The sequence below is a fragment of the Pinus tabuliformis genome, chromosome J, assembly GCF_031772625.1.
Source record: "Pinus tabuliformis cultivar Carrire ecotype Pingquan chromosome J, CPIR1, whole genome shotgun sequence".
Taxonomy (NCBI): Eukaryota; Viridiplantae; Streptophyta; class Pinopsida; order Pinales; family Pinaceae; genus Pinus; species Pinus tabuliformis.
The window spans coordinates 1,099,425,232-1,099,438,776 of NC_142295.1; the positions used below are offsets into that span (position 1 = coordinate 1,099,425,232).

Here is a 13,545-nt window from a genome sequence, read left to right on the forward strand (position 1 = left end):
TGGCCTTGGAGAGTTGCTATCCACACACCTATTCTAAGTCCCTAAATGCCCTAGACTAGTTGATGTTATTATGACAAAAAGAAAAAGTCTAGTTCATTTTAATTTTAAGCGCTCATTTTAGTTGGTTGTTATTTAAGACAAGGGAAGTGGAAGTGCAACTGATGATGTTTTGATGCAAAAGAAATCAATAGAAAACCTAGGCTACATGAGAATGCAACACTTATTTTTCTTCAATGAAAGAGATTTCTACAAGGGTTCTACGAGAACCCTAAGAATGCAAAAAAAAAAATTCATTTTATTTTAAGCACTCACACATTCAAAACCTACCAAAAAATACTAAATGATGTCTAAAATGCATCTACCCTAATGCACACTAGAATGTAAATGCAAGATTCAAGGAAAGGCTCAAAGATGAACAAATGTGATCACAAAGGAAAAGGCCAATTCAACAAACAAGGAGAAGCAAATCCCAAAAGAAAAAGCACTCCTCAAAGAAAAAAGACTCTTAACCTTTAAAACAAGAATTCACACATTTGCCAAAAACTCAAAAGACTACAAAGCCAAAAAACAAAAGAAAAGAAACACAAAGCAAATGTTTTTCTTTTTCTTTTAAAGATTTAAAGAACCAAAAAAATTCAAAAAGGGAAAACAAGCAACAATTTCAAGACCAAAAACATGAAAAATACTCAAATCCCACTAGTCACCAATGATCACAAAGATAAAATACTAGAGAAAAATAAGAGACTTAATCACTTCAAATGATTTGGCCAAAAAGATACAAAAGACTCTGAAAATCAGAAAGATTCCAAAGAACTGAAATCTCTCATTCATCCAAGAATCACAAGCCCTTTTTGAAAAAAAGGAAGAGAAAGCAAAAAGAAGCCAACTTTTAGGTTGCAAAAGAAGCAAATCAAAGACTGGGTTATCAACAAGAAAAAATACTTGTTCCAGAAGCACAGAACATCTAGAAACTTCACAACGAAGAACCCAAGTTTAAACAAAAAAGGCCTCAAAGGCTACAAACCCAAGGTTGACACAAGAATTTCTCAAATAAGATGAAAGACACCAACAATAACAGACAACAAGGTTATTCGGGCTTCATAAACATTAAGAAATCATAAAGAAACTTGGTCAGGACCTCAGCAAAATCTAGAAGTGAAAATTTTTCTTTTTAGATTTGTATGTGGCTATTTAAATACAATCTCATGTGTATACACGACTATGTCTAAATAAACACGTGTATATATAGGTTTATATGGAATAAATTGCATATATACGTGACTGTTTATAATAAAAAGCACATATACATGGAAAATTAAGGAAAAATAAAAAGAAAACCTGGATCTAAAAGAGTAGTTTGAATGACCAAATTACTTAAGACTCAAGAAGGATGGAAAAAACCAAGAAATAGCAAACTAAACCCAGATCAAAGAAAAACAACCCTTCTAGGAAATACTTGATGGTATTTCCTAGTGGAGTCACCAATTATGTTGGCACGAAAAGTTCCCTAAGGAAAGGGTTGAAAGCCTCAACAGAGCAGGGTAAGATGATTAACAAATAACACTCAAACAAGAATGCCAAACATATGAATTATCAAACTTGGATTTAGAGACATACCCAAGGGTCCTATGTTTGAAGATGTTCCCATAGGGTCTAAACCCTCTGCTTCCTCCAAGATGTGTAGACTTGCAGAGTAATCACATAAGCATATACATAATAGATAATTCAATGTGCATACATAGAAATATGTTAGGTCATCATATATAAACATATAAACTATCATTCATAAGATGAAAACATATATCGAGAACAATACATGAGCTTATTTATTCATTAACAGCAGTAAGTACATGAAATATATAACTTGATCCAGGCCAAAGGCACCGACAAAGCCTTCCTATGGATCCGTCTAGCCCGAGCCATGAAGACAACCTCTCTAATTAGTCCAAGTAGATTCTAGATAAGGATTTTGAGCATCTATACAAAGGAAACCGGGATTTCCTAGAGACTGGGAGTGCAGGAGGCACAGGAAAAGCAGACTTGATCTGGGAGAAATCGAGTATAATGTTAATACCCTTCTTTTTGCATGAATTAGGCCTACGAAAGGGGTGTATATATACCACCTCCAATTGGTTATTGCAGTTATGCCACAAGCTCCTGCAGGTGGGCTCTTGGTAAAACCCATAAACCTCGCTCAAAAAATAGCATTTTATTTTATTTTGTCATATTTTAAAAGGTATATGCAGGTATAGTGTTATGGGACCCGCGTATGTACGCAATTTAGTATGGGAAAAGTCACCTATGGATTTTGAGATACTATTTTTTAGTATAAAGTCAATTCTCCATAGGAAAAAGGACTGCCAACGGCCATAAAATAGCATCAAGTCTACATGAGTGTTGAATGATGCTATAAAAACTATTCCTTAATAGTGGGTCTAATATGCAATGTAAATTTTGTCTACATCTACAAGTCTTTTGCAAAATCTACACCTCCAAAGACCTTATGTCCTTCAGGATAATAAGACGACTAATAGTTATTGGGATAAATATCATCATGAGGTTATAGGTATAGCTGGACTCAAAGTGTTTTCATTGTACTTACCTTCTATATAGGTTGTGATCCAAGAACAGATATTGAATTAATACAATATTCTTGTCACAGTTAAAAATAATAATAGAGAGATTTTATCTTTAAAATTTGTTTATTTCATGGATATGGTTATAAAGAAACCCTATACTTTAGTTTTTTTTAATCTTGTGTGTGTGTGGTTAGATTAGAAAAGGTATTAAAGTTCAGGGTCATTAAATTATAAGTTGAACACCTACTCTTATTTTATGAATAGTTAATATCCATTTGTAAATTCAATGGTTTTTGACCTCCTTAATGGATCTATTTCACCTCAATGAAGCATGATGAAATGTATTTATGCTCCAAAGATTTATTATCATTATTATTTATTTACTAAGTTTTTGAGGAAATCCATGGTTATGGGGAAAAATTAGTCATTTTGTTAAGCCATGATTCGTAAATTTTGACTTTACCATTAGTATATTACCAAAATATCCATTTGGCTTTTTTTCTCAAATTTTCATTTACATGTTTGGCATTTATCAGGAAAACCTGGGCTAAATTGGTTCTCTTTCACATATATTAGAATCTATGTAGAGATCAATATCAAGTAGAGTCAATTACACAATTATATAATGAAAACTTTTGATGACACTAATTTATTGTTTTGATGGGACTGATTTATTGGCTATAAGAATACAACTTTTCAATATTAATTATATTAATAAACTATTCATCTTCAAGATTATTGTCTCTAAGCATGATTTCACTAAAAAAAAAACTACCAAAAAAATAAAACCAAAATCAAAACACCAGTAATCATGTGATCACTACACTTGAACATTAAAGATGAAAATAATGCGAAAAATAAGCCAAAAATAAAGTCCAAGAAAGATAAAAGTGCACGATGAGGATAGAAAAGAAGATAATGCCCCTACTTTTCACCCCCACTCGAGCCCCTCCTTGCCCTTAAAGTGGTGATGATAAATGAAACACCATCGAGAGGAAGGAAGAGTATTCCTTATTCCAAAATCCTAATTCCAATAAAGAATTAGGATCTATTCAAAACTATAATTAATTAATGTGAAACATTTTTCAAAGAAGATAATATAAAGTGTAAAAAGAAGAATGAGATTGGAAATTATTTTTTTTATTGAGATATGTTACACTAAAATTTGTCACCATGATTATTTGCAGTCAGTATGGCTCCATCAATAACCATACTGTCCTCCTTGGCAAGTCCTATACCTCTGCTCCTCATGTCAAACTCCAAAAAAGAGAGAAAGCCTTTAAAAAATCATTATAACTCTGGTTCTTCACTTTCTCTTACTCTTACCTGCGGGCACGCACCTCAAGTACATAATACCTGCGTACTTGTACGCTCTGTCTGTAAAGGGGTGGGTGCGTACCCCTATAAAAGTCAAAAGGCACAAGTTTTACTTCAAAAAACTTACTTGCGGTCGATTCTAGAGCATTCTAGAAGATGGTTTGACGTGGATTGAGCGCCTCCAGATGGTTCATGCATCCCAATGAAAGAGGAACGTATCCCATAAAGAGGGGAGCTATCCCTTTGAAAGAGGGGCTTATCCCTTTGATGGTGGACCTGTTTAACTTCCTCCAAAGCATTATAAGTACAGGCATTGGGCCAAAGGCAAGAGAGGTTGAAAGTTGAACATTCCTAAGAGTAGATGCTGCTGAAATTAGGACTCCCTTATAGAGCTTGAGAGGAGAGATCACATTCCTTTCTTAGCTTCATTTGGAAGTGGGTGAGCTGATCAAAGTAGAGGAGAACTCTTGCTGGACCCTGGGAGGGACCTGCACAACACCAAGGCATTGGTTGTAAGGTTTCTTTTGTTTCCAATTAATACAATTAAGTTCATTTTTCTCAACAAGTTGTTATATATAATTTGTTTCATAAACTCCTTGGTCTTTATGATGAATATGTTTTATTATATGAGTTATTCAGGTGCTATGTAATCATTTGCTTGTTTGTGTATGCAGGCTTCAAGGAGAGGAGCTCATTTGGATCGGAGAGACTTGGCCGCTACAAACAGCGTTGGACTAAAGGTAAGCCTTAAACACCTGGTTGCTCTTATTTTAAATGCATATTTAGGGAAAGATAGTGCTTGATTGTTTTGTTTATCACTAGAAAAGCCTTAGTTTCTAGGGAGGTCGGTTTTGTCCGCAAAATTGACTCTTTCCACATGACAAAATGGCGACCATACTGGGGAATCCATGGATTTGATTGATTTCTCTTTTGATTGATACTTTGATTTGAGAAACGTTGATTTGTTTCTGTTTTTGACTTGATGATTGTGGGATTGGGTGAAGTTAGTTAATTTTGAGTTAGTTTTCATTTTTCATAGTTTTGGGAGAGGTACGCACCCTCTGAGTTAAGCACAGTGCGTACTTGTACACACTTTTGCTTTGTGCACAGAGCGTAGACGCACCTGTGTAAACAGGTTGCCTGCGTACCCTGTCAAAAATTTGAAGAATTTCAAATTTTCCTCTTTTTTATCAATTTAGAATTTGTTTATAGGTTTTAGCCATTGCCCAGACCTGCTTGTTCCTTGTCAAAAACTTTCCTTGGTTAATTTCATTGGCATTCCTACTTTAAGCTTTTATCTTTTTTTTAGACAAAGTTCAGGTGCTATATATTGATCTGAAAAAAGGAGGAGGCTGTTTGCCATACATATAGAGCTTCATAAGCATTCTGGATCCAAGGAATTACAAAAAAGTTCTTTTCCTTGATCCTTGTTTTAGAATTCCTGCCTCTGAGGCTTCTTAAACTACTGTAGATCCGGACAAACTGCAGACACCAAAATTTACAACTACATAACATAATTACTCTATCTCTATGTGACTGATCTTCCTTGCAGTAGACGCTTCTGGATTAGGATTAGGCTCATTTTGTTTAGCGCTGGAAGAGGATGGAGTATCTTTGTAATGCTTGTCCTCCAAGGCCCGCTGCTGAGCTCGCAGTTCCTCAAATTCAGCCTGAAGATCTCTGCAATGAAAGCAGTCTTCCGGGCGATCCATTAACGTTGAATGGTTCTTGACTGCTCTATTTTCTTCTTTATCACAGGGGCTCGGATCTCTCTGCCTGTTGCAAACTGCTTCCACAGCGCACGCAGAGTTGTTGTGCTTTTGTTGGATCCCACGAACTATATGAAGACTGGCGGAAGCGGGATTGCTCGTCTGCTCGTGAACACAGTCGTTCTCAATGTGTTGGAGGTTCATGTAGCTTGATCTATATATAGAAACTGTCTTCAGGCTTGAGGAGTGGGAAAGGGTCCAATTACATCTCCCAAAGCTCCATTTCATGGTCAAAGACTTAACCTGAATTGCACATGTGGTCTGCCTGCGAGGACAATTATCACCTGCGCTTCGCTTGGTTCCTATACTCTGAGTAAATCTCCCAATCTTGCTTCTGAACAAAATCTTGCCTACCATACCTGTTCTGCCAACTGAGTTGATTGTTTGCCGGCTGTCATAGATTCTAGTATCCACGGTACACCTGCTGCTGACTAGATGTGGAATGATCATGGTAACGGTTGTAAGGAGGATTTATTGTTACAGCTCAAAATTCCTTTGTGGCGCTCGCATGCCCTGTTGGCGCACTTATCAGCCTCCTTATTCAGTCCACGGAGGATGTGGTAAAAGGTGATTTCTTCCATTGAGGCTCGAAGAATCTGGTTCCTGTAGTTTATCTGCTGCAGAAGGATGTTCAGCGTGCTCAGCCTCTGCACCATGAGTCTAATGATAATTGCTGAGTCCCCGAGCACTATAACCTTCCTTATTCCTAACTTAATCAACTGAGTGAGGCCCTGGAACAATGCTAGCCCTTCTGCCCTATTATTGGACATTTCCCCCAGTCCCCATTCGAACTGAAGTATGTGTTCACCGTTAGCATTGCATATAAGTCCCCCTGCACCGGCTTGACCCGGATTTAGTTTAGAAGCGCCGTCAAAGAATAAGTAAAACTTATTACAGTTTCTCAACCAGCTTGTAAATTCCGCTTCCTTTAGCCTCAGCTTCCAGGTCCTGTTTTTTTCTTTCCTTTGAGTCTTTCCTTGCTTTAATTCCTGAGCACTAGTTATGTTCTCTTGGACATAACTGATCAAGTTCCTCTCTTCTATACTGTAATTAGCAGTCTCTATCTTACCTTTGGTGTGGACTGTGATTGTCTCCACTGCTAAGTTCTGTGCCTTGAGATACATAGCTCTGATGTTAAGGCCTTTCTCCTGGAACACCCGTCTATTTCGAGCCAACCAGATTCTCCATAGGAGAGTTAGGGGAATGGCATTCCATATCCTTTGCGTCAATTTACTATCTTTTCCTTTCCATGGGCAATTTTTCCTCCATTTATGTATTGTGTCTGCAATGTTTGCCTGAGGCTCCCATGGAGCACCCTCGATTGAGGCCGACTTTCTCCAGCATTCATCTGCAACCGGGCAATCTATGAACAAGTGTTGAATGGTTTCCTCTGACCTGCAGCAATTCGGGCATCTGGATGGTCCCATTATACCTCTTTTCGTTAGATTCTCAGCTGTTAATATTTTCCCCTTCAGGAGCAGCCAGATGAAGAATTTGACTTTGGGGGGTGCTTCTACTTTCCAAACAAGTTTCCATTGATTCCAGATATCCTGTGGGAAGGTGCTATCACATAGATGTTGGTGCCCTGCTTTAGTCGTATATTGAGTTCCTGTTGGGTCCCAACGATAACCATCTTGCTTGCCTTTCTGAATCGGAGCTTTACTGTGGAGGAGGTTCTTTAAGGCAGCAAGATTGGTTTCAAGCTCCCTGGGGTAATCCGGAAATTTCCAACCTACCCATGCTTGGGAGTGGTTGTCCCAATGTGATATTTGAGCTAAGTACCGTATTCCTTTTCCATTTAGCCAGTTTATGGCAGGGGTAGCCTCCATTTTTGAGCCAATAGGATGCTGTCCAAGAATTTTGTCTGTAGAGAAATTGATGCTATTGCCCCCTCCTGGGACTTTTGAGATGTTTTGAGACATGAAGGGTATGACTTTCTTGCAGAGTTGCCAAATTTTTGTGCTATCTCTGTTGGGAATATTGGTTTCCAGAAGCTGTTGCCTCGAGCTGTTCAAGTATTTTGCCTCTAAAACTCTCTTCCACCAAGCTGCAGGTCCTGTGATCATTCTCCATATTATTTTAGCTCCTAGAGCTAAGTTCAGCAATTTTGGAGATCTTATTCCTAACCCTCCCTTTTCCTGAGACTGGATGACATTCTTCCAGCTGACAAGATTGAATTTTCTTTTTTCCGTTTTCCCTCCTTGCCAAAGAAAATGTCTGAGAGCTCTTTCCATTTTAAGATGGAAAACTGCAGGAGCTTGGCATAAAGAAAAACGATAAATGGGAAGAGAGGCCAAACCTGATTTGAGAAGTACAAGCCATCTGGCTAGGTTCAACTACATGGTGCCCCATTGTTGGATTTTTCTCTTTATTTTGTCAAGAATTTCATTCCATGCGTCGGCTTTCAGCTGTCCCATACTTACTGGCATCCCTAGGTAGGTGAAATGGCTCCAGACAAGCTTGTAGGAGACTTCTAATATATTTGCAATGCTATGGATGGTGTGAGTTGAAGTGTTCCAACCATATATGCAACTTTTTTGCTGGTTGATCTTCCCCCCTGAGTATTCCATGAATTGATGTAATATCCTTTTAAAGCGCCTTGCTATCGTGGTGGACGCTCCTCCTATCAGAAGGGTATCGTCCGCAAATTGGGAGTGATTGATGTTCTTTGTTCCTTGCTCAAATTTGATGCCTGTGATTAGCCCTATTCTCCTATTGAAGTCCAAGATTTGGCTAAGGGACTCGGCCATGAGAATAAACAAGTAAGTAGACAAGGGGCAGCCTTGTCTAAGACCTCTAGAGGATTGGAAGGCAGCACACGGTCTCCCATTGATCAGAGGAGAGATCCAGGGTTCCGAAATACAAGCTTTAATCATTGTGATGAAGGAGGAGTCAAAACCCATTTTGTGAAGGACAGAAAAAAGAAAGGAATGCCTTACCCTGTCAAAAGCATTGGCAAGGTCCAACTTTAGAACAAATCCTTTCTCCTTTCTGCTTATGCTTGAGTGGATAGCCTCTTGCACAAGAAGAATAGAGTCGGAGATGTGCCTATTGGGAAGGAAACCTCCTTGGTTTTCTGAGATCAGAGATTGAAGATGGGGCTTGAGCCTAGATGACAGAATTTTTGTGATTATTTTGTATGCTGAGTTACATAGAGATATTGGCCGAAATCTAGAAAAGGTGGAAGGTCTATTCTCTTTCGGGATTAGGGCTAGAAAGGTAGAGTTGGTGAATCCCCCCATTTTGCCTTTCTTTAAAACCCAGCGTATCATCTTGATGAGGTCCTTTTTGATCAGCTGCCAATGCTCTCTATAAAAGCTAATTGGAAACCCGTCAGGTCCTGGAGCTTTATCTGGGTGAAGACTCCAAATCGCTTTCTGGATTTCTTCTTCTTCTACTTCTTTCTTGAGGTTGCTGTTCATTTCTTGGGTAACTCCTTTGGGTAGATGTTGTAATAAACTTGAGTAGTCATCCTCTCCTTTATCCTCAGTCAGAAGGTTCTTGAAATGAGCGGTGGCTGCTTCCTTTATGGCTTCCTGAGTATTGTAGCTGTACCCTTCACTGTCCTTAATTGTGCTCACTGTCTTCTAGCCTTTCGAACCGTAGCTTGCTTATGAAAGAAAGAAGTATTTTTGTCTCCCTCCTGGAGCCAGAGCTGTCTTGACTTCAATCTCCATTTGATTTCTTCATCGTTTGTGGTTTGTCTCAGCTGAGAGTATAATTTTATTTCACTCTCTTTGGCTTGTTGAGACAGCCCAAAGGCTTCAATATTTCGTTGCACTTCCTCCAGCTCTTGCTTTATTTTCTTTTTGCTCAGCTCAGGCTCTTGGTAGTTGTTCTTTGCCGAAGTTTTTAGAGCCTGTCTTACTCTTTTTAATTTAGTTTCCCAGATATAGGTTGGGGAGCCTTCCACATGTTGTATCCAAGCCTGTCGCACCACGTCATTTGCTGCAAAGATACGATTCCATATGGAACAGAATTTGAAGGGGAGAGGTCCTAGCTGACATTGACTATTCAAAGTGAGCGTTATTGGATAATGATCAGAGGCGGAGACATTAAGGATATTTGACTGGCCTGTAGTGAAAGTGGACAGATACGTTACACTTATGAGGAACCTGTCAAGGCGCTCCATAATATTGCCAACTCCTATTCTTCTGTTGCTCCACGTATATCTTTTGTTCTTGGGCCTGATATCTACAAGGTCTTGCTCCTCCATTATACTCTCAAGACGATTTCTGAAAGGATCCGGGTTGAAATGCCCCCCTCTTTTCTCGTTTGCATGCAAAACCAAATTTAAATCCCCTGCAATAATGAGATTGTTGTCCCGCTCCTCTTCTATACTAGCCTCCAAAGTGTTCCAGCATACCTCTTTCTCTCTATACTGATTCGGTGCATATAAATTGTAGATTACAACCGCTGCTCCACCTGTCTTACTTTCTAGATTAACACGGATCCAATTTTGGTGTATTCTGGTGGAGTTACAATTCCATTTATTACTATCCCACATTGTTAAAATGCCTCCTGAGGCTCCTCTTGCTTCGCTTGCGCATCCACTGTAATGCTTTTGCTGGTTGATGACTCTATTAATTTCTTATTGATCTTGCTTTGTTTCTTGGATGAGAACGATTTCGGGTTTTTCGCTTTGGATTAAATCCTTGAGGGCTGCTATCTTGTAGGGGTGCCCTAATCCCCTGCTGTTCCAGGATAGTATATTCATCATGATTTACTGGTTACATGGAGAGGTGCTCGCCTCTCTTTGCCCTTGTTATTGTTTTCTTTATCCGAATGCCCAAGGATAAAGGATTCTATTGGAGTCTGAGAGCCCATTGCTATGTCTTTCTGGGTACTTTCTTCTCTCTGTTGTTTAGCCGATTTTCTGCCAGGCCCATGTTTCTTTGGAGCTTCACTGGGCGCCCCATGATCCTTTGAAGAACTTCTGGTAATCCTGGTGGAGGGGGAATCGGGGGGGGGGTGGGAAATGAGAGGAGGAGAGGGGTGGAGAGGAGGGTCAGAGGAGGGGAAATCAAGCACTGATTCTTCCTCAGAAAGGGAAGCGAAGGGATTAGAGGAAGGAGGGATGGAAGGATCGGGAATCTGAGGAGGAGAGGAAGATTGATGAAGGGGGGGCTGCTGGGAGGAGGAAGAGGGAAGATGTTGGGTTTGAAGGGGAGGGTGCTGATGGGAAGGACCAGGGGCTTCAGAGTCCGAGGGCTTGAGGGGAAGGGATGATTTTTTTCTTTTAACAGTTTCCCATTGTCCATCTTGCTCTTCTGATTCAACATTAACTATTTTGGAACATCTATTTGCAAAGTGACCATATTCGTGACATACCTTGCATTTGAAGGGTATTTGCTCGTAATCCAGCTGCTGGATATGACACCAATCATCTACTTTCAATTTGATTGCTTCTGGTAGTCCACGGCCCAGATCAACCTCCACACAGATCCGCGCACAGGCCTGCATGTTGTCTTTGGGTTCGCTACGGTCTATGTATTTTCCAACCGCGTTCCCTATTGCTTTCACGGAGTCGTCCCCCCAGCAGTGAAGTGGGAGATGAGGAAGTCTAACCCAGACTGGAACAGCATTTGGAATATCAAGTTCAGGGTCGAAATCCGGGGTCCATTTGTTGAGATAGAGGCCCCTGGAATCCATAAAGTAAGGTCCATTTCTGAATATAAGATCTTTATCTTCTTTGGTTTCAAAGTGAAAGGTAAAATATCCTCTACCACAGAATCTGATGGATATTTTGCCCTGGATCTTGTCCAACCAATTTCTTTCGACCCATCTTTGCACTGTTTTGGGAGATGGCCATAGTCCTGTGAATTTCCCGATTAACCCTTTCTCTGCTAGGGAAATGGCTGCCATGCGTGGAATGGTCAGAGGCAGAAGAACTTCCTGTAAAACATCCAGCTTCTTCACAAATTTTGTTGCTGTTGGTCTAGGTCTTGGCGGAGGGAGAGATTTCACCAAGTTTGAGAAGGCTCGCTGCAGCTCCGGATCCCCACTGGGCGGATCCGGAGGATCCATGATTCAGATCGCTCAGACGCAGGCAGGCTCAGGCGCAGGCGCGGGTTTCAGGCGCGCGCGCAGCAGCAGCAGTCGATATCAAAAATTGTTTTAAGCTTTTATCAATTGGGTGTTTTGAGTCTCTTTTTTGAGAAATTCTTAATTTGATTTCCTTTGGTCATTACTTGGAGGTTTGTCTCAGTCTTTTCACAATTTTGCATCTTTTTGCTTTTGTTTTTGCAAAAAAAAAAAAAATTCCCCCTCATTCGCCGGGGGGGGGCTAAATTGTGTATGAGTGTTAATCGCCTTTGAGTGTTTTTATTTTTGATCTTTGGAACTCTCACCCAATTTTCTCGAATTGCACTTGATTGGTTCTTAGATTACATTAGAATCATCTTGTGTTTGAGAATTCTCTTGCATAGATCACATTTGCATAATTAGAATTCTCATTTTCAGAATATGAATGAAAAGTGTGCATAGATTACATTTGCATACTATTCATGTGAACTGTGCATAGATTACAATTGCATAGTTTACATTCTGAAAAATCAATCATAGATTTAGATCAGTTTCTTTGATTTGAATTTACATATTTTTATGCTTGTCTTTAACACATAAAAAAAAAATTAATAATAATAATAATAATAATTTTGAAATTGATTTGCATTAGTTTTTCTTGATGAAATTAGTGCATTAGAGAATTTGTTATATTTTCTCTTAGTGATCAATTTTTGCATTGTTGGAAGTAAATGGAAACTCTCTCCTTACTTTAGTTAGGATTCATCGAATTGAAAAGATTACATTATCATATTCGATTGCATTTAGTTTTGGGTCGGGTTATAACACCATTGGTTTCATATCCATTTACCCATTTGAGTAATAACAGCCTTAATAACACAGCGCTTAATTAAAATTTATCTAGTAATTTTTACATTTTTAGGGCTCTTTCCACCAATCTAGCTTAGGCTAGTGTCTTGGAATAGGTTTTAGTTAACTCTCCAAGACAGTAAAACAAACAAGTAGCTGTATCTTGTGGTAGGAAGAAATCCAACTGTTGCATTTATGCTCTGGGAAAGCTCCTCTTAAAGGAGAAGCACGAGATCGTGTCCGAACCAGTGTGGGAATCAATCCTTCCTCATTGGGAACGACGCCAGATATTCACGTATTAACAACGGTAAACCTCGGATTAACCATTGTCGAGGAGCCTGGGGTCACTTGTTGGTAAACCTTGGATTATGTCAAGGAGCCTTCAAGGGGATTGAGCTTGCTACTCTGCCCTTGCGTGCGTATCGGATCATAGACTGTTCCCCCAGGTATACTTGTTTCAGTTGGTAACCTTAGTGGCCATATTCTTTAGGATTCTTCCTAAGGTGACAGTGGTGGGAAGATCCCACTATACCTGGAGCAGATGTCGGCTAGACTCACTTGGATTTTCTGGGGGGTTCTCTTCACTCGAGACGGTTAAGTGGAGAAACTTGTGCCAGTCTATTCATTAAGCAGGTTGCCGGGGTAACTGTTCCAACCGCCATTTCTGTATTGAATTCTGCGACGTTGGATTTCATCACCAACTAGTGTTTTCGGTACGGAAAGTTACTGTTTGTGTGTGGTTTGACTCCTAGATTTGATAGTGCGTGTTAATTTGTTTGTTTTTACTTTTAGAGACCATAGGTGTTGTTACACAGTAATTTGTCACCATTGGTCACCATCCCTGTTACCCCTTTCCCGTACTTTGGAGGAATCATTCTGGGACTTGTGAGCAGTGACATAACCTAAAAACACTTGCATTATGTTCCCTTAAGTATGTACTTCATGTTCTCTGAAGACACCTCCTGCAAAATATCCCTGAAAAGTGCCCTTTTTCCATTAGCGCGGGT

At 39.6% G+C, this 13,545-nt stretch overlaps 1 protein-coding gene across 1 annotated transcript; it reads right to left on the reverse strand.

Moving 5' to 3' along the window:
* Positions 1-9,242: 9,242 nt before the first annotated feature.
* Positions 9,243-10,172, reverse strand: LOC149230879 (uncharacterized). The gene has a single exon (XM_089381445.1). The coding sequence runs from the start codon at positions 10,170-10,172 to the stop codon at positions 9,243-9,245; it is 930 nt and encodes a 309-aa protein (XP_089237571.1).
* Positions 10,173-13,545: the final 3,373 nt, after the last annotated feature.